The sequence below is a fragment of the Schistocerca serialis genome, chromosome 3 (assembly GCF_023864345.2).
Source record: "Schistocerca serialis cubense isolate TAMUIC-IGC-003099 chromosome 3, iqSchSeri2.2, whole genome shotgun sequence".
Lineage (NCBI taxonomy): Eukaryota > Metazoa > Arthropoda > Insecta > Orthoptera > Acrididae > Schistocerca > Schistocerca serialis.
The window spans coordinates 646,705,958-646,728,659 of record NC_064640.1 but is presented as its reverse complement, the minus strand read 5'-3'; the positions used below and the strand labels follow the sequence as shown (position 1 = coordinate 646,728,659).

Here is a 22,702-nt window from a genome sequence, read left to right as displayed (position 1 = left end):
TCCTGTTTCCTAGGTAAATGCGCTGACCAATGCGCCGTCCGGAACCATGGTCATCGCAAGTCCACGGAATACCCTAGCACACCTCCCGTCAGACCCAAATTCTCAACTTATTCACACACTGCTGCTGTAGTACTCTTTCCCCATTATCTTCATTGCTCGCGGTATCTCGCCAATTCCCGTAAGAATTCAAACTTAATGTATATCCGCACTGGAGGGATCATTGGCATCCTCGCCTGAATTATAAATATAGAAAAAAATGTATGACTATAGTATGAATGAATCACAAATATACTCGCTCAACTCATACAATACAGAAGGGTAGCACAGATGGTCACAGGTTTGTTTGATTAATGGGAGAGCGTCATGGAGATACTGAAAATCCTAAAGCGGCAGACGCTTGAAGATAGACGCAAACCATCCCGTGAAATCCTACTCACAAAGTTTCAGGAACCATTTTAAAGTGAAGAGTCTAGGAAATGCAGCCATCTACGTATCGCTCTCGCAGGCAAGATTAGGTTAATTACAGCGCACACACAGGCGTTATAGCCATCGTTCTTTCCCAGCTTCGTACGCGAATGCTGCGATAAGAATCCCTAACAACTGGTAGAATGGGAAGTAGCCTCTACCAAGCACTTCACACTGGTTTGCAGAATATGGATGTACAGTCGTGCTCAAAACTATCCGAACGACCTCAATTGCGTTTCGCCTGATTCGCATGCAACCCACATAACTCAGCTGTTTAGCAGGTCCTCTAATCGCTCTTTGGTAAAGTCGTTTGACTATTGAAAATGGTTGCAATAAGTCACCACTAGAAAACACTGCTGTGTATCGCAATAACTCAAGATGTAAAGTAATACCACGATACTAGAAATATCAGGGAACACCTTATCACAGATAAGACTGTCCTTAAGGCTTGTAAGTTCACTTTTATTGCAATAAATGACATACCTGAAATGTAACACTCTTATTATTACGTCAGATAGGTAATGCACGTAGTACGTTCGTCGTATTCATGATTACCTCTTCAAAGTAATGTACCGTACTTGTTATTTAACACAAAATGACATTAAAAATTTAAGTTATTCACGAGCAGCTAGTTGAGAATATGTATGAACTTCAAATGACACGACGAACCGTCTCGTTCTGCATATGGATTCACACCCATGTGATGCAGACTAAGATTTAGTGACTGACGGAAACTAACAGTCATTCCTGACTAGGCATACAGACAGTTATATACCTCGATTTTAGACAGTATCAGCAAATATCAACTTTAAATTACGTAACGTAAACATTTTTAACGGACGCGAATTCTCACCCAGCATCGATTGTCCCTGTTAACGAACTACGAGAGATGTTAAATATTGCTTCTTCACAAGTAACGTACTTGACATGCCGTGGGATAAAGCTTTGTGTTGAACAGGGACTCGAACCCAGAACCTAATCGGATTGTTATCGAAGCACAATCATCTGTGATATATCGGATTTTCTCGGCAGTAGCTAGATGTTTTAACTGAAATGACGAGACGAAACATTAATTTTTGCCTTCGCAGGACTCCAACCCGGCACCTATCACTGTTATATTCTAGAGAAAACGAACGTTAAATGTGGGTTTGTTACACCAGCAGCGACATGTGAGCATGTTTGAACTAGAAATAATATGACGAAGAGTTCAGTGCTGACTGGGAATCGAACCCCACACATATCGTTGTTGACTACGCACAAACAGACGTCAGATACGGAATGTTTCTCCACCAGCAGCTCGGAATAACATCCTTGAACTTACAGTGATCTCGCAAATAGTTATATGTCTCACCGGGAGTCAAAAACGTCAGATATCGTTAATGTTGACAACGAATGAAAATGCATTAAAAATCGAAATTATTATCCATCAGCAGATAGGCGTTCTCATGCTAAAGCTTGATAATTCATAATGAAACCCTAAGTGCCGGGCCAGGATTCGAACCCATTCACGCGCAATTTGTCTAGATGTTGAGGAAACTGCAGTTTTGAACTAACAACAAATTGTAGTCGAGCTGTATTGTAGCGAAGGGATAAAATTCCGCGTTAAGGGCGGTCTGAGTTGCATTCCCAGTTCAGAACCAATTTTATCGGCATACAGAAGCTCAAATGAAAGATGGAATAAGTGTCCTGTGACCCTACATAGCGTTTGTTTCGTCACTATTAATAAATAACTAGTATAAGAAAGGATACTGGTGATAGAGCTTCTACGTGTCTCCTCTCCTGACTTTATTGTGGTTCAACCTAACGTCTACTTGGTAGAGAAGAAATATCATGTTTGATGTGAATTTCAGACCACAATGCCATTATACGTTCTTCACTTGGCGTAGAAATAAGCGAATAGAATCTGTCTCTCCCTGTCAAAAAGCATCGGCAGAAGTTGGAATCGAACCTAGGCCATCAGTATATGAATCTATCATCAATCCAACTGACCACCAAATCATCTTCTCTGTGACTTACTTTTCTATCGTAACACCGATGCGACACACTTGATGAGAATTCTGCAACACCGGCTCCCTGTCGTGGTTTGCAGCATGTTCAGTATATTCAGTTACTTGGTTGACCGAATCGCCATGAACTAGCTGCCTCGGCTATCCAGTGCATACATTCCATTCTATTTTGTAATCACCGAAATAAAATAACGTAACTGCCATCCACACAGAACTGCCAACAGTGTAGGATGCAGAAATTCAAATAGGAAGTGTTCCTTTCCATTTGAGCTACTCTACTGCACGATCTTTTTGTTGAAACTGTCGTGCAATGCAAAAGAAAAGCTGTAACTGCCTGTCTCTCAGGAGTCTAGATCCTGCCATATGCACTATCTCACAGTACTGTGGAATGCGGAAGTTCTGGAGGAACTGTTGTTGACTTCTGGAAGTGCTGTAGCTCTGTGATGGCTAGTAGCATGACGTTAGGCATCACACACTGTAGATGAGATGTCGCGAGTTCTATTACATTCGCGGCTACATTTTTTAAAATGCAATTCTGCTGTCTACTGAAGCTATCAAATTAATGGAACTTTGCACTTAATTCCCTTCAATACTCAACCCAAAATAGTCGCATGTGGAAAAAAGGCTAACTTCTGTGACTTTTTTTGTTTTCAGGTTCAATAGACGGCCAGGAAGCAGATGCATCTCGAAGCTTTTGTATTATGTATGGGGAGAGCGCATCGTGCTAAAATAGTCAGAAAAGTATTTTCCACATGAGTTTTCGTCTGGTAGTGGTATTTTATTCTGCTTAAAGCCTTGTTTGTCAGCTTTAATTCAGAAAACGTTTTCTACATAAATGTAATCAATAAACTGCATTTGCATTGTCAGACTGTTATAGGCAACAACAGAGAATTCGCATGTTTAGTATTGGTTTACCAACACTAAAAGAAACCTTACGAAAATTGTGCACTGTATTATAAGAAATGAAATGAAACTATCCACGATAATCTTACGACGAACGTTTGTTTTAATAAAACTGAGTATCTCAGTCGGCACGAATTAGTAAAATACTACTCACTTAGATTTCGATTGGGTCTATGTTTAATTGGTATGCTGTGTGATACTCAACAGGTATGCAAATGTGGCATTTCATAAATAAAGGTATGTGTTCCTGGAAACCCTAAATTTGCTTGTCAGCTGCGGAAAGAGGCGTTACCTGTGGTGCAGCATTGTAAGTTTTTCACCATTGCACTATGAGCTGAAAGTATTTTCTTGCGATTAGCTTATCAATTCATTTCCTTCATAGTTATCACCCTGGCATGTGAGTCTTAAGTGAAGAACAATATTGAATTTCGTACCGTTGAGGGTCGATTCGAATTTCTTGAGAGACGCTTGTATTGTGAAGCAGGTTGGTAGTCAGAAAGCTTAGATCTATGACCATTAGCACAACTTACTGAGTCGAGCTACCAAGAGGACTTGATGCGTAAAAGTTTTCTTCTGATTTCGTTACAGATTTTTTCTGGAAATTCGAAGTTGCATAAAATAAACCACAAAAAAAAGCTCACACACGTTAGCCCATATGACGGTTAGAACAGACGACTTCTTGAACCGTTGAAATACAAGACACGGGTGGTAACACGGGGCTACGGACACACTGCTGCCAGCACGCCACTCTCCTCATGGTATTGCTCGCTCAGCCTCATAACGCATCGTGAAAGATAATAAAAGTTGTCACTTATGTGAAGAATAGCATTTCTTTTGCGAAAAAATTGAATTTTCTGTCTGTGTCTTAGTTTACATGAGGATTACATAGCACGAGTCATTCAAATGGAAAGGGAATATCAAGTGAATTTAGCGAGTCAATTCAGTACCATACGTGGAAGTGATTGCATTGTCACAGTGTTGCCAAATGTTTGTGACGATGTTGCCAATTCTCAGCTGTGCTAGGAAGAGCTCTGTAGCGTTATAGGAGGAGAACCCCGTTCTTATGTCATAGGAGGATACGGAGAAGAGGCGCGGGGTTTGGTTAATATGCAGCGTTTTCTCCTACCAGTTGTGTCAAATATTCTCGTGTGTAATCTTCCATAACGATTACAGTTTCCCACAAAATATATACTAATAAAACACTTAGCTTGTTGCCGGTCGTGGTGGCCTAGCGGTTCTAGGCGCTACAGCCTGGAACCGCGCGACCGGTATGGTCGCAGGTTCGAATCCTGTCCCGGGCATGGATGTGTGTGATGTCCTTAGATTAGTTAGGTTTAAGTAGTTCTAAGTTGCAGGGGACTGATGACCTCAGAAGTTAAGTCCCATAGCATTTGAACTTACCATGTTAGTTTGTGACAAAAGATTATTTCAGTACAATAAAAAGTCTTTGGAAATCAACTTTGCCCACCTGTCACGAAAAGTAAGATAACAAACACTTTGCACCCCGAGATCGATTACACCTATGTGCATTCTTGTGATCATACAAGTAGAATTTCATGAACTGAACGAGAATGTAGAAAAATGTTGGTGCGAATGGAAGCTGTAAGGAAAACAGTTAACTAATTATTCTGTACCACGTAATAATCAATTCATTTGAAAATTCAGAAGAGAAGAAACTAAAATTATGCCCATTAAGAGAGAAACTAAAGTGCAGATGCGGGCACTGTGAGGATCTGCGCTTCTTCGTCTTCAGATCTATACAAATAATGTATACTAACCAGCGGCCGGCCGGAGTGGCCGTGCGGTTCTAGGCGCTACAGTCGGGAGCCGAGTGACCGCTCCGGTCGCAGGTTCGAATCCTGCCTCGGGCATGGATGTTTGTGATGTCCTTAGGTTAGTTAGGTTTAATTAGTTCTAAGTTCTAGGCGACTGATGACCACAGAAGTTAAGTCGCATAGTGCTCAGAGCCATTTGAACCATTTAAACTAACCAGCGTATTAATTGCTTTCGTAATGTTTCCCTCTTGTTTAGTATTCTAATGATGAACTGGATCCACACCCATGAATCTCATTGTTTCTTTGTATCCTTCCATCTACTATTTATGTGTGTTATTGGTCGGTGTTCAAAAAGCAAAATGTTATGCCTGCTCCCACGAGGTATTAAAACGATGTCGCAAGAAGGATAACGAATTATAATTAAAATAAAGTGAGACGCCAGTTTGTCTGTCATCATGGTGTTAAGTCGACCAAAATAGTTGGGTGTTATTGCCTGCATCATCGGCATCCCGTTGTCGTCTTCTCTTATTGAGATTTTCATATCACCCTGAACACAATACGCCGAGATAAATGTGTATATTCCCCGTGACGAAACATCCCACATTCCATTCATCCTGATCCATTCGTTACGTGCATCGGCAGCAATGAGTGAGAGGAAAGCTGTTGTGAGGTGACGAATAACAATAACAATGGTAGTAATAACAAATCAATAGCCGGCCGAAGTGGCCGTGCGGTTAAAGGCGCTGCAGTCTGGAACCGCAAGACCGCTACGGTCGCAGGTTCGAATCCTGCCTCGGGCATGGATGTTTGTGATGTCCTTAGGTTAGTTAGGTTTAACTAGTTCTAAGTTCTAGGGGACTAATGACCTCAGCAGTTGAGTCCCATAGTGCTCGGAGCCATTTTTTTAACAAATCAATAATCAAAGATGTTTACTGCATTACAGACGATTAACAAAATAACCAAGAAAGGGTGAGTGTTTAATTGGCGCACTGCGTAGGTATTCTTACCACTTTGTTACTGAATTCTGTTCTGATTGTTTGCTGAGAGAAAAGAAAGAACCCTGTAGCCATATATATCGCTAGTACAACAAGATATTACCTATCAACTATCCTTGCTTTACATCACGAGACGATCATGGCGTCACTGAGCTGATATTTGGAATTCATTTCTGTTTTCTCTCTGTGTGTCTCTCTCTCTTTTTATTTTTATTTTTTGAGGAAAGGATCGAGAAGCGCGAATAATAAGCAAGTAAGCATATTATCTGTTTACAGTTATTTTCATCGGGATACATAATGCAAAAATACAACTTTTAGGTGTAATATTGCGGAATTCCAGTAATTGACAGTCTATTCGTGAGCTTGCTCGCATTCAGTGGGGTGAAACCTATCACAGAAATAAGCAAAACACAAATATTTCTTGCACCATGCGCAATAGACAAACGAAATCTCGCTGCACTGACGTGTTGTCCGATATATTGCACGGAAAACATATCTGATTCATGAAACTTCCTGGCAGATTAAAACTGTGTGCCCGACCGAGTCTCGGTCGGGCACACAGTTTTAATCTGCCAGGAAGTTTCATATCAGCGCACACTCCGCTGCAGAGTGAAAATCTCATTCTGGAGATATCTGATTCATGTTGCTAAATACAACTCTATCAGATATGAATTTGGATGCGTACCTAGTGTATAAAAGTATATCTTGAAATACGCAGAAAGGCACATAGAGGTATTCAACTGAAACATAGCTATGACCAAGATTGTAACTGGGGTCGACAGCATCGTCGTCTATCACCTTGACAACTCGAACGGTGACAGTGTTCGGCCGGTTTTACGTTTACTGGTATCAAAGATACAGCATGAAAACACAAAAATGTTAATAACCCGAAAATCATTAATTTTGGAACCCACAGAAGGTAAAGCAGTCATTAGCCGGAAGAGTGGTTTGAACACTACAGTGCTTTAATAGGCACGGTCTTGTTTGAGGTGGTATGCCGTTGCTTTCCTCCAACCTTTCAGTCGACTTATCTAGCCAGTTAATAGGGGAACCTACAGTTTAACGTGGCTTTCGGAACACAGTGCAACTCGGCATTTTTCACATCAACAAACACGGCCCGAGGGGAAATAAGTGTAAAATGGCACATAAGAATCGTGGGATTGACGAGGTATCGAACCTGAGGCCTTCGTATCCGCAGTCTTGTTCTTTATCACCTTGCCACCATGCAGCCAACATTGTGGTTTCTGCTTGGCATTAAAATTAAGGTTTCTCGTTTGTGCCTGCGTTGGCACTTGCGTATCCCTTAGGATATCTTACCTTTGGGATTACCCTCGTATACGTGTGTGTAAACGCCTTCCAATGCCCACTCAAGGAAGACAAGGATACACAGCCTAGCTTCTGTATTACAAATACGCCTCAGTTTGTGGATGAACGAAGACTTAGGTTGATAATCATTTTGAATATTTAGCAGCACTGTACCCAGTGGTGTTAAACTCGTTTTCAAACAATGATTCCTACAGATACAGGAACACTACTTGTGATACCTCTTAGACAAAATACTTACACAGTGCTATCAGACGAAAAGATCAATCTGACACGAACTGTGGGAAGTTTGTTTTAGAACCTTCGTACCTGGATAAAGAGCTTTTCCTTTTTGACATATCTGTGAACGTTGCTGCATAAGACGATTTAAGATAAAACTAGAATCCTTCAGCTACGCCAATGTTAAAGAAATCGTCTTAACGGCACTAAATCGTGTTTTGTGAATTGTTTACCGGCAGTACTCTGCCGCATATCGCTGATTGGAAGGCAAAACGCTTACTGACAAATTTCACAGAAGGAAAACGGGGACGAAATGTCTCCCACTGGAAGGTCATATTGCTTTATTTAAATGATTACAAAGTCAGGTAAAACAAACAGTGAGGTTGTCAGTATTAGCACATTACTGCTGTCAATACGATGTTGCACCGCCCAGGGCCTGTAACGACAAAGAGCCCCTTTAGGTCACGCATATGGTATACAGAAGTGGAAGAGAGAGCGCCACTAAATTCTACGATCCGTATGCATTGCATACACACAGAAATTACGGTTACAATGTACTTATGGAGCCCAATGAGTGAATTGCATATTTTACGGTGAGAAAGAGCACTGGCAGACAGTCTTCGCTACATTAGGTTACTTAAACTGGTGTCACTCTGGGCTAGAATTTATGGTCAACGACTAAGTGTTAGGACAGTGAGTCTGACGCGGGTTTTGCAATTGTGAGATACTTTCCTACATTATAAAAGTGAATATTAAATTTGAACTAATATTGCGAAAATTTTGGACTTGGACAGCTTAGAATGAAAATCTCTCTGTTTATTGCAAAGGAAAACAATTGATTTTCTGAAACATTCTCTCTCATACACAACTTGAAACAGGTCACGTCGACCAAATCATATGGAAGAACTGACAATGACGTATATCGGAAGGCTTTTGGTTGGGCAGTATTCGACAGCCATTTCTAAGCGCAAGCAAATGAAGAAAGGCCGCGCGTTTTTGTTATCAAGTAAGTCTTCATCAATTACTTTAGTTTTAATGCGATCTAAAAGTAACTGCTCATGTTTGATATTAACATGAAAAGGATTCTGTAGACAGCGAAAGAACCTGTTCTTGGGCAACTACTTCTATAATGACCAAAAGGCCTTAAACGATGTTCAGGCACATGTGTTCCAGCAGCGGTATGAAGAAAATTATAGTAATAATGGCGGTAATAATCGAATTATCCGGTAACTTCACATTTCACAGTGGATTTTCTCGAACTAAGAAATTTGCTAAATTAGTGAAAATTTCAAAATGGCTTCACATCGAGGCTATGATGCCTAGAAGAGTCTTTACATCCGGCTGACATGAGAATAGCATAATCTTCACGTCAGAAGCTTGCTTCTACTTTACCATTTAATAGACTCGCATTTTTTCCACCGTGACTAATTTTGTAAGCTAAGCACATCATCCATTACAGCACACTCCTGGAGCTGGGAAATGTGGCCACAATGGTCTGGTGGAACGAACTATCACAGGTGCAATGCGTGGGTTCAGACATTCACTTTTAAGAGGCACAAAAAGACTTACTTTACCTCTGGTAACTTCAAGAGAAAGATGTTATAATCCAGAATACGCATTAAACATCACGTTCCTTCATTCCCAACTGGGCACAGCCGGTTTACGTTGGGAAATGACATAGGTGGAGGTCATGGTAAACAGAAATACTATCGCCAGTAAACTTACTTGCATTAGAAAATTTTATTTTATTTGATGAACCGATAGCCATTTAAAGGAATAGGGCTATTATTTTACTTGTACTTGATTGAACTAGAGACGTTGAAAAATTTGGTGCTGGACTGTGATTCGAATTGGTATCTCCTCTTTCGAGGATCTGAATCTCTCGGAACAGTATAGTTCAATCATTTCGTTCCTTTCCCCATGAATGCAATCTTCTCTAGGTGTATGTGAATCCCAATCCTGATCCAGAACAAAATACTCGTCATTTCATTTCAAGCCCTATCACGTGCACACCGGCCTGCTACTGAAATTTAACGTGCATTTTTAATATCTGCTCATGTGTTGACAACAATTTCTGGTCAAACACGCAGACATCTTACTGTTGGTGAGTAAGCAATTCATACTATTCATACTTAAGCTATATTCGTGGACGATAAAGAAGAACGATAGGAGTGCGGTTCGATTGTCACTCAGGCACAAGAATTTGTATCCTTATTTTAGATTGAAACACCTAGCAGTTGATAAGAAAAACCGACACGTTACATTTGATTTTATTTAGTTAACAATCTGATTACGTGTTGGGTTCATATCTCCGTCACAGAACTTCACATCATGCGCTTCATCTTTAAATGCATACACACTTTGTTACTTCTGAATTGAAGTATATCAGACATCTTTCGTGGTTAGTTAACAGGGATGAAAGGGTCTTGATAGGCGTCCCAGTTTATTACAAAAACTGTCGTCCTTTATTTTCAAGCCTAGATTTGGTTACTGATATTGGCGAAAATTTCGGTACTTCATGACTCTTCATGGCTAGTCAGCAATATGATATGATTAAATTAGATTAGATTAGTACTTGTTCCATAGATCATGAATACGAAATTTCGTAATGATGTGGAACGTGTCATTTTAATGAAAGATTTCTTTACATACCAGTATTCGATTTTTTTACAACAATTTTTTACCCTCTCTCTCATTCTTTTTTATTTCTCTCTCTATCTCTCTCTCTCTCTCTCTCTCTCTCTCTCTCTCTCACACACACACACACACACACACACACACACACACACACACACACACACACACACAGATTTCCTTTTCATTTTTATTTGTTTGTTGTGCTCGAGTATCGGCGAGGCACAAAAACGTCCGTGAATAAGTTTCTTAGTTTTGAGTACACTTACGAATTAAATATAAAAACAATTATGAGAGTTACTGATTTATGATGCTTACTTAACAGTCAGTTCTGAGTATTATTAGTAACTACACTCCAGTTCCTAAGCATAGTTACTGAAATGCGAATCATACGCTTTATGTATTCCAGGCCGTAGCAGCCGTGTCTTTGAGACGCCAGCTATGGTCGCTTCCCAGCCCGCTGTAGGATCACATTGGTTCGTCTTCGTCCTGCTGGTACTGTAACTGAGATTTGGCAACAAGGCAAGGTATGTTTGGCAACACTGTGATCGACGAGTTACTTCCTGGTAAGCACGGAATTAAGCCTCAAAGTTCACTTGATTTTTCCTGTCATTCCATTGAATAATCTGAGTTCTTATCGCTTGAGGTTTAACAGAAGATTATAAATTTACCGTTTTCAGCACAGGAAAGTCTTTGCACGTGGAAATCGCAACTAATTTCGTCCTTTAAATAGCGGTTTACGAGTTCTAGCCACTATTGGCCATGTAAGAGGAAGGCACAATACATATCTCTTCGCTAGCTCTGTGGTGACGTGCTGACATGTGAAAAAGCGTCTGTTATGGTTCGAGGTTCCATTATCGCTGACTGTAACGTTATTATCCCTTCTGTGAAAGAGCTGCAAGCAGTCGGATCAAACATCGATAAGCAAATCGCAAGAAAATACTTTCAGCTCATAGTGCAATGGTGAAAACCTTACAATGCTGCGCAACAGGTAACGCCTCTTTCCGCTGATGATAAGAAAATTTTGGGTTTCTGGAATAAATAACGTTATTTATGAAATGCCACATTTGCATATCTGTTGAGTATGAAACAGCACACCAATTAAACATAGACCCAATGGAAATCTAAGTGAGTAGAGAAATTAATCATCAATGATACCGTATATGCGAATTCTTTGCTGTTATCTATAACAGTCTGACAATGCGCATGCACGTAGAAAACTTGTTATGAGTTAAAGCTGCGAACAAGGTTTGAAGAGGAATAAAATGCCACAACAGACGACAGCTAATGTAGAAAATACTTTTCTGACTATTTTGGCACGATGCGCTCTCCCCATATATAATACAAGAGCTTATCTGCTACCTGGCCGTGTATTAAACCCGAAAAGAACAAAATGTCGCAGAAGTTAGGCCATTTTCCACATGTGACTATTTTGGATTGAGAAGTGAAGGGAATTATGTGCAAAGCAGCGAATGCAATACAAATCGCGACGTCTTATCTACAGTGCATGACGCTTACCGTTATGCTACTAGCTATCACGTAGCTACAGCAACTCCAGAAGTCAACAACAGTTCCTCCAGAACTTTCGCATTCCACAGCGCTGTGAGATAATGCATATGGCCGGATCTAGACTTCTAAGAGACAGACAGTTACAGCTTTTCCTTTGCACTGCACGGCGGTTTCAACAAACAGATAGGGCAATAGAGTAGCTCAAATGGGAAGGAACACTTCCTGTTTAAATTTCTGCATCCTACATTGGTGGCAGTTCTATGTAGGTGGCAGTTACGTCATTTTATTTCGGTGATTACAATATAGAGTGGAATGTATGCACTGAGTAGCCGAGGCTGCAAACCACGACAGGGAGCCTGTGTGTCAGAATTCTCATAGAGTGTGTCGGATCGGTGTTACGATAGAAAAGTAAGTCACAGAGAAGATGATTTGGTGGTCAGTTGGATTGATGATAGGTTCATATACTGGTGGCCTAGGTTCGATTCCAACTTCTGCCGATGCTTTTTGACAGGGAGAGACAGATTCTATTCGCTTATGGCTACGCCAAGTGAAGAACGTATAATGGCATTGTGGTCTGAAATTCACATCAAACATGATATTCCTTCTCTACCAAGTAGACGTTAGGTTGAACCACAATAAAGTCAGGAGAGGAGACACGTAGAAGCTCTATCACCAGTATCCTTTCTTATACTAGTTATTTATTAATAGTGACGAAACAAACGCTATGTAGGGTCACAGGACACTTATTCCATCTTTTATTTGAGCTTCTGTATGCCGATAAAATTGGTTCTGAACTGGGAATGCAACTCAGACCGCCCTTAACGCGGAATTTTATCCCTTCGCGACAATACAGCTCGACTACAATTTGTTGTTTGTTCAAAACTGCAGTTTCCTCAACATCTCGACATATTGCGCGTAAATGGGTTCGAATCCTGGCCCGGCACTAAGGGTTTCGTTGTGAATTATCAAGCTTTAGCATGAGAACGCCTATCTGCTGATGGATAATAATTTCGATTTTTAATGCATTTTCATTCGTTGTCAACATTAACGATATCTGACGTTTTTGACTCCCAGTGAGACATATAACTATTTGCGAGATCACTGTAAGTTCAAGGATGTTATTCCGAGCTGCTGGTGGAGAAACATTTCGTATCTGACGTCTGTTTGTGTGCAGTCAACAACGATATGTGTGGGGTTCGATTCCCAGTCAGCACTGAACTTTTCGTCATATTATTTCTAGTTCAAACATGCTCACATGTCGCTGCTGGTGCAACAAACCCACATTTAACGTTCGTTTTCTCTAGAATATAACAGTGATAGGTGCCGGGTTGGAGTCCTGCGAAGGCAAAAATTAATGTTTCGTCTCGTCATTTCAGTTAAAACATCTAGCTACTGTCGGAAAATCCGATATATCACAGTTGATTGGCTTCGACAACAATCCGATTAGGTTCTGGGTTCGAGTCCCTGTTCAACACAAAGCTTTATCTCACGGCATTTCAAGTACGTTACTTGTGAATAAGCAATATTTAACATCTCTCGCAGTTCGTTAACAGGGACAATCGATGCTGGGTGAGAATTCGCGTCCGTTAAAAATGTTTACGTTACGTAATTTAAAGTTGATATTTGCTGATACTGTCTAAAATCGAGGTATATCACTGTCTGTATGCCTAGTCAGGAATGACTGTTAGTTTCCGTCAGTCACTAAATCTCAGTCTGCATCACATGGGTTTGAATCCGTATGCAGAACGAGACGGTTCGTCGTGTTATTTGAAGTTCATACATATTCTCAACTAGCTGCTCGTGAATAACTTAAATTTTTAATGTCATTTTGTGTTAAATAACAAGTACGATACGTTACTCTGAAGAGGTAATCATGAATACGTCGAACGTACTACGTGCAGTACCTATCTGACGTAATAATGAGGGTGGTAACATTTCAGGTATGTCATTTATTGCAATGAATGTAAGCTTACAAGCCTTAAGGACAGTCTTATCTGTGATAAGGTGTACCCTGAAATTTCTAGTATCGTGGTATTACTTTACATCTTGAGTTATTGCGATACAGAGCAGTATTTTCTAGTGGTGACTTGTTGGAACCATTTTCAATAGTCAAACGACTGTACCAAGGAGCGATTAGAGGACCTGCTAAACAGCTGAGTTATGTGGGTTGCATGCGAATCAGGCGAACTGCAATTCAGGTCGTTCGGATACTTTTGAGCATGACTAAACATGGTGAATATAAATAACAAATAAATAAAAAAATCATGATGAAAACAACTAATGGTCAAGGAAATGACAAGCATCACCAGATGGAGTAACGCCCCTTACAACGGAGACTACAAAAACTATGCTTCACCATGACGGTAGCCAAGACGTATCAAACTGGACGTCGGTGTAGCTGGGGGCATGCTGACACCATCTACATCTGTCATTTCCCTACAGTTCTTTATTTTCAGGAGCTAGACAATGGATAGTATAATCGAGAGCCTAGAATTTTATCCAAATGTTCTCACAAAACATTTTATACATTCATAGTTACTGTATTAACGTGCTCCTCTAAAAGTTTCTATCGACTGATGAAGATAAGTAAGACAGTTCTGTGAACGTTACCGGTTTCAGCTTATGTTGGTCATTTGCGGATATTTCAGTGTAATTATGACTACCAGAGTGACACTGCTTGTCTGTTTGTGTGTACGTAGAGTAATTGTCATGCATTCTAATGTCGCAAGAAAACGAGATTAGGTTCCAATGCCCCGTCGATGATAAAGTAATTGCAGATAGAACAGTGTGGGGAAGGATGACTGACGGCTGTATCCTTTGCAAAGGAACTGTCCCGGCGTTTGCCTAAATCGATTTACGGAAATCACGGAAATATTCAACCTACAGGATTTCAACTCGAACCGGCTCCTGATTCAAAGGTAAAGAAGATCACTCGTCTGAAGCAGTTGTGTGTTGAGAAGTTCCGTGTGTAATTCATGAGGGTGTTATTTTGACATAGGTCTTCATGGTCGAATTTAAAGACATCTTGATGCTTATTGGGCTCTTTATAGCTCTGATAACTGTAGCGAGGCAAAGAAAATGTCGGTCGTACTCCAGTACAAGTTCGAATTAGAGTAACCACTCCACAAGAAACTCGATACCTGTACGACGAAATCCAAATAGGTTTCCGAGACACTTGTCTGCAAAACTTTCAGATTTCTCGGAGATTGTCAGTATTCCTACTATCAGCGGCTGGTGTGCAGTACAGGCAACAGGCAGACTACGTCTTCAAACTTCCTGGCAGATTGAAACTGTGTACCGGATCGAGATTAGAACTCGGGACCTTTGCCTTTCACGGGCAAGTGCTCTACCCACTAAGCTACCAAAGCACGACTCAAAACCTGTCCTCAACAGCTTTTCTTCCCCCAGTACCTCGTCTCCTACCTTCCAAACCTCACAGCTGCTCTCTTGCGAAACTTGCAGAAGTAGTACTTCTGGAAGAGAGGATATTGCAGGGACATGGCTTTGGCACAGCCTGGAGGATGTTTCCTGAATGAGATTTTCACCCTGCAGCGGAATATGCGCTATTCTGAAACTTACTGGCAGATTAAATCTGAGTGCTGGACCGACGCTTGCCTCGCAGGATTAGCCGAGCGGTCTAGGCGCTGCAGTCATGGACTGTGTGGCTGATCCTGGCGGAGGTTCGAGTCCTCCCACGGGCATGGGTGTGTGTGTTTGTCCTTAGGATAATTTAGGTTAAGTAGTGTGTAAGCTTAGGGACTGATGACCTTAGCAGTTAATTCCCATAAGATTTCAGACACATTTGAACATTTTTTTGGACCGACTCTTCAACTTGGGACCTTTGCCTTTCTTCCAGGAGTGCTAGTTCCGCAAATTTCGCAGGAGAGCTCCTGTGAGGTTTCGAAGGTAGGAGATGAGAGATACTGGCGGAAGTAAAGCTGTGAGGAAGGTCCGTGAGTCGTGCGTGGGTAGCTCGGTCGGTAGAGCATTTGTCCGAGAAAGGCAATGGTCCCAAGTTCGGGTCACGGGCCGGCACACAGTTTTCATCTGCCAGGAAGTTTCATAACAGCGTACACTCCGCTGCAGAGTGAAAATTTCATTCTGGAGACTACGTCTTATTCACAGCCGTGCAGGAATGGCTCGCCTAGATAATGCCAAAACTGATGACTGTTTTTTGCAGAAGAATTCTTCAGCTTACTGAATTAATTTCGCCTCTCTTTAGTCTGGACAGATCGGAGGTACCTATACAATCAGAGAATTTCAGGAAAAAGAGGTGTGGGGTGTTTATCAAAGTTGGTGAACGTATGGGACTTTACATCTTAGTTAGTGACTGGTTGAATGCTGGTAACTATTATGGTACGGAGATGAGATATTGCATGCTCATGTACGACGTCTTTTATGAGATTAAATCGCTTTACACTCATTATGGAGAAAAATGTGTATTCCCACATTTGCTATTGAGTGAGCAGACTGAATTGAATTATTCACTCCATTCAGACAACGTTACAACCTCTACAAATAAGCGAAAGCTGGGTGCTTTCATTCATAAACAGATAATGAAACAATGCCCTGTGCACATAACTTTACTCCAGTGTATGTTATTCATAGCTATTGTAAATCCTGTCTTAGCGAACGTTTTGGGACACAAATGTAACTGTGTCAAAATATTCATCTGACATAACCTTTATATTTTAAGTCAGAAATCGATAGATCAAGATGTTGGCTTGTTTATCTTTACTTGATTGCCATCTTTCTGATCAGTTGTGTACTAGACTATTGGTTGATAACCCGAAACCTTGTTCTCACAATAATAATATTTTTTTTTGAAACAACACCAAATAAGAGTTTCGTTTAGTTAATACAAACTCCAAAATGATCTCTCTAGAATGGCATCGACTGGCAATACAGTTCCTGCATCACGTTACATAAAGTATGTCACTAAGTTTTCAGGTAACTAAATCAACTATATGCTACTCTGGCATAGTAGCCGAGGTTTGTAAGCTTTAGTTCATCTTGAAAAATATATATCGTGTGTTTCTGAACATTTCTGATTTCTTTAGGTACCTGCTATATTTTAAAAATCTTGAAACAGAGCTGTAACTTTGTCAGTGAGCCTTCCGACACCCAGTTCAGTAAATATAAACCGATTTGTTAATTACGCAAAACGTTTAGTAGTTTACTTCTTACTTGTTAAATTTCGGTTACACGATAAATCGGTCTAATCTAAAAGCCGTAAATTCAACTAAATACCTAGGTATTACAATTACGAGCAACTTAAATTGGCAGGAACACATAGAAAATGTTATGGGGAAGGCTAACCAAAGACTGCGTTTTATTGGCAGTACACATGGAAAATGTGACAGATCTACCAAGGAGACTGCCTGCACTACGCTTGTCCGTCCTCTTTTAGAATACCGCTTGCGGTATGGGCTCCTTACCTGTTTGGACTGACGGAGTGCATCCAAAAAGTTCAAAAAAAGGCAGCACGTTTTGTATTATCTCCAAATATGGGATAGAGTTTCACAGAAATGATACAGGATTTGGGCTGGACATCATCAAAAGAAAGGCGTTTTTCGTTGCGCCTGAATCTTCTCACGAAATTCCAATCACCAACTTTTTCCTCCGAATGCGAAAATATTTTGTTGGCACCGACCTACATTGGGAGAAACGTTCACCACGATAAAATTAAGGGAAATGAGAGCTCGTACGGAAAAATAAAGGTGTTCATTCTTTCCGCGCGCTATACGAGATTGGAATAATAGAGAATTTTGAAAGTGGTTCCATGAACCCTCTGCCAGGCACTTAAACGTGATTTGCAGAGCATCCATGTAGATGTAGATGTAAATGTAGATGAGCTAGAGGCCGCAACGAACTGAAGATAATAATGCCTTTGCTTATGTACTATGTCCTCTTCATCACATATAAACAATGAACTATTATCATTAGCGTATATTTAACAACAATAAAAAATTGGAGCTCTATATTCAGTGAGATATAGTGAAATATACACTTTTGTTACGAGTACGGAACCATTCCGTCAATTTAACAGTTCTGTTTGCAGACGCGTCGCTGTAGGATGATTTCTGTTATTAATTAGCAGCTACTTACGACGGACACAATGTTAACACATACAAAATACAATTCATAAGATTACGTTATCCGACTATTATGACATTAGCAGCAAATTTCCTATACTGGCGAATGCGCCTTCATTCTCCAGTATATAATCAACTGCATTTGCCCAAAGTTTTGAAAATAATACATTCTATGGAAAATAAAAATGAGGGAGGCGTACTTACCCACTTGAAGCGGACGCATCTGAGACTGAAAAAGGAGATTGTCAATCCAATGATGACTACTATATCTGGGTACCTGTAAACATAAGCATAGATATCGATTACATAATTACATCATTTTCCTTCGTGTCAACACCTGAGGAATAATTCAATACCGGAGAACTAACATAGTCATCTAGGACATCTAACAGGGTTCTCACTCTGCTCTAAGCAGATACTTTTCTCTGCGACTGTGTAGAATAACTACTGCGGAAATAAAAAATTATTCGTTGTTGCAGCAATTCATCTCACAACTCTAAAGAAAAAATTGCCTTGTAAGGCAAAAGCTAGTAGTTCCAGGACGATGACTAGTCACTGCTAATGTACGCAGTGAATGGTTTGAAAACAAATTGTTTATGTTGTATTATGCGGCCCGCCTACTACTACGATTACAAGTACTCATTACAACATACTCATAATTGATGGTTACTGTTAAATGACACATTCAAATCACAAGTAATATTTGTGCTAAAGCGCAGGAAACACTAAGATACGAATTACTTACTGGAGATGGTTCCAGGACGATGACTAGTCACTGCTAATGTACGCAGTGAATGGTTTGAAAACAAATTGTTTATGTTGTATTATGCGGCCCGCCTACTACTACGATTACAAGTACTCATTACAACATACTCATAATTGATGGTTACTGTTAAATGACACATTCAAATCACAAGTAATATTTGTGCTAAAGCGCAGGAAACACTAAGATACGAATTACTTACTGGAGATAGATCTCCTGGATGGCGAATGCTATTTCACTCAGCATCAAACGTAAGCGTTGATCTCGAACCCCTGGAATGAAATGTACCAGTCATTCAGTTTGTAGATACTGATGTGGGATTAATACTGTAAATAAATACTCATTCGAACGCGTTCCAGGGAAAATAAAAGTATCTATGACACCAGTAACAATGAGTTACTGTACTGCTCACGCGACGAACATCGCTGTTTTTGCGTAGCTACATGGCTTGGAATGTCATTTTTCGGCAACGACTGCTTATCTAGCGTCCCATTATCACGTTTTCACTACATTTGACTTTTGGCGTACAGTCATTTACAAATACATCCATGATTGATATGTATTAATTCTGTTATGACGTTGGCATCTAGTGAGGAGCACTCTTAATAACAGCACTGAATAAGCCACACAGCCATGGCCTTTTTGGAGCTCTGCTTTTCGGGACAACTGACTTGCGACCACAGGGCAATCCCCATTACACTAACCAACAGTGCACGTTTATAGTACTGTTGGTCTATGTATCGTCTGAGCAAGTGCGATATTACTTAACACCTCAAAAACAGGTCGAATATTTCTCTTTGTATGAAAGAGTCATTTAGATTCGTTACATATGAAAGCTCCAGTACTCCCGCTGTAGGACGAGTGATTGGAAAACGAAACAGTGTATCATATGCACAAGTGTCTTAAGCTAAGGATAATTTCCTGTATAATACAGGAAACAAAGATAGAGAGAGAAAGAGAAAGAGAGAGAAGAGAGAGAGAGAAAGAGAGAGAGAGAGACATTAAGGAGGAATTATCCGAATGGGACGGAAATTTGGTTTATTCAAGAGAAAGAGCTTCAACCATTGAGTAAGTCAATAACGTGTTGATCCACCTCTGTCCATTATGCAAGCAATTGATAAAGTTGTTGGATGTCCTCCTGGGAGATATCGTGCCAAAATTCTGTCAAATTGGCGCTTTAGATCGTGAAAATCCCGTGCTGACTTGAGGGCCCTACCCACAATTCTCCAAATTTTCTCAACTGGGGAGAGATCCGGCGACCTTGCTGGCCAAGGTAGCGTTTGGCAAGCACGGAGACAAGCAGTAGAAACTGTCGCCGCGTATGGAGGGGCATTACCTTGCTGAAGTGTAAGCCCAGGATGGCTTGAAATGAAGCGCAACAAAACGGGGCGTAGAATATGGACGTGGTACCACTGTGTTTTCAGCGTGCCGCAGTTGATAACCAAAGGGGTCCTGATATGAAAAGAAATGCCACCTCAGACCATCATCCCTAGTTGTCAAGCTGTAAGGCGGGCGACAGTCAGGTTTGTATCTCACAACTATCCAGGTCGTCCCCAGACGCGTCTTCGGCCTGGAATCTCATTGATTGGAGTGTAATTGTCTCCATTGATGAGTCCAGATTCGAACTGAGCCCAGATGACGAGCGAAGACGAGTCTGGAAGTGCCCTGAGCAGCGGCGAGGTACCAACCTGACCGCCAAATGGTCTAGAAAGAAGGAATGATGGTCTGGAGCGTTATTTCATTTTGAAATGGTTGTCATCTCCGGCACCCATGCAGCGCAGCGCTAGGTCGACGATATTCTAAGCCCAGTTTTGTTGCCCTTCACGGCAAGCCATACTGGGCTTAAATTTCAGCAAGATAATGCCCATCCACACACGGCGAAAGTTTGTACCGCTTGTATTCGGGTTTTCCAAACCCTGCTTTGGTTAACAGGGTCACCGGATCTCTCCCCAGTTGAGAAAGTTTGGAGTATTATGGACAGGGCCCGCAGACCAGTTTGGAATTTTGACGATCTGACGCGCCAACTGGACGGAATTTGGCACGATATCCCTCAGAAGAAGATCGAACAACTGTCAATCAATGGTCAAACCGAGTAACTGCTTCCAAAAGGGCCAGAGGTGGACCACAGCGCTACTGACTTGCTCAGATTGTGATGTTCTTCCTCTTGAATGAATGAGCAATGTTTTCTGAAAATGAAATGATTTTTTTGTCTGTACATGTACATCACATCTACAGATTTCCATCCAATTCAGAAAATTTTTTCGTGGTGCACCGTTTTTTTGTGTGTGTGAGAGTGTAGAAATGTGCTATCTTAATCGAAAAGAATTGTATACTACTTCGAATACACGTATGGATCAAAGAGAATGGAAAGCAGTGCACTAGGCTGGTAACGTCCCAGTCGTGGGCGGGGTAGAACCCCCGGAAACCTTGTAGCTTGTCAGAAGCTAATCTATTTCTCTTTAAGTTTTTGTGAGTTCCAAAGAGTAATTTTAAGGCTTGGCGGTTAATCCACAGCAGATAAAATATTCGTCAAAGACCAGTGTAGCATTTTCGAGTACTATCACTACAGATCTGATTCGTGGACTTATCTTCTCTCGTTCTGTGTTGTATCCTCCATTTCGAATATTTTAAAGGTTTTTGCAAGGTATATTTTCAGTTCAGACAGACTGCCTCAAGCATAAATGTGTGTGTGTGTGTGTGTGTATTAGCGCATTTTTAGGAAATTATTGGCACGTATGTTTTGTCGAAAGCCTTTATTTTTTGTAAAGAGTGTCATTAAGTTCTCGTCATGGTTTGCTGATATGAGATCTAATGAATCAGCTACTGAGAACTGTCTTGATACCCTTCAAAATAATCATTACTATTCATCACCGATATAGACACGAAAGAAGGGGGTTTTGGGGTTGGTATACCGTCACGTCCATAGCATGCCTCTTGGGTCCTGTCAAATGGTAAGCACCTCCAGGTAGAGATGGGTAGGTCCAAGACTTTAAAGGAGTTGGGTCCGGATCTGCATCCGGCTCTGCGGACATGCATCCAGGTTCCGTGTCCACTGGACCTGTATGGATCCGGCTCTACAGCCGGTTGGACGGAACGTATCTGTGAAGTGAATCCGTGTCCACTGGACCTGTATTGGTCTGACTCTACAGCCGGCGGACGAAGAGTATCTACGAAATGAATCTTCTGTGACCGAGAAGGATTGCCGTTTTGTTACAAACGGGTTATATAATATGCAGTCAATAACTTAGTACTGATTTTTTTTAATAAGAGGATGTTAACTGTGATAAAATTACATCTAATTACACGAAAATAACAAAAACTTTGTCGCATTATAAAGTCAGTCATCAATTATTACACGTCACCCAAATCACATTAGTATTTGCCTAATTATTTCTACAAAACTAAATTCTTTGTTAACTACTACTTCTTACTGTAAAAACAGTTTTAATGAATCAATATTTTTAAATAATTAGGAGTATTGGCTATGTAATAAATTACATTCAGACTCAGCAATGTTTCATGCAAATAGATATAAACTTGTCCACAAGCATGTATAGCTCAGTTATTTTAAATTGTGAGCAAGTAACATTATTTGGTATAATTTTTTAGGCTTCAGTCTGTTCCGTCGCTCACTAATTATTTGGCTCATCTTGGAAAAAATCTCACATGGCACAGGGGTGACAGTAATATACAGCCGTTTTAGCATCACTTCAAAGAGATGTGGATAAATATGTTTTCGTTGTTTCCACTAGATAAGAGGATCTTGAATCCTGTCAAGTAATTCTTCAGTAATATAATTATCTATTTCCATAGCCCTCGATGCAGAAGGATTTTGTGTAGCAAGGAAATTCTTTAACTTGCTGGTCAAATTTTCCGCAAATCAACGACTGACATTCATGTTGACCTGGGAGAAACTCTTCATTGTTTCTATTAAAGTCTTGATGGTTTTGGTCAGTATTTAACTTAATTGTAGCACATATCTGCTTGAGGTCACCTATTGCTTTTTCTGTGTTTT

At 40.6% G+C, this 22,702-nt stretch overlaps 1 protein-coding gene across 1 annotated transcript in view; it reads right to left on the bottom strand.

Moving 5' to 3' along the window:
- The window catches only part of LOC126469550 (uncharacterized), a 304,761-nt gene that overhangs the window by 46,962 nt on the left and 235,097 nt on the right, over positions 1-22,702 (bottom strand). The window contains exons 4-5 of the mRNA XM_050096668.1: positions 18,890-18,959; positions 18,129-18,201 (exon numbers count right to left, since the gene is read on the bottom strand). Coding sequence (XP_049952625.1) covers positions 18,129-18,201; positions 18,890-18,959 — 143 coding nt within the window. The remainder of the gene's footprint in view (positions 1-18,128; positions 18,202-18,889; positions 18,960-22,702) is intronic.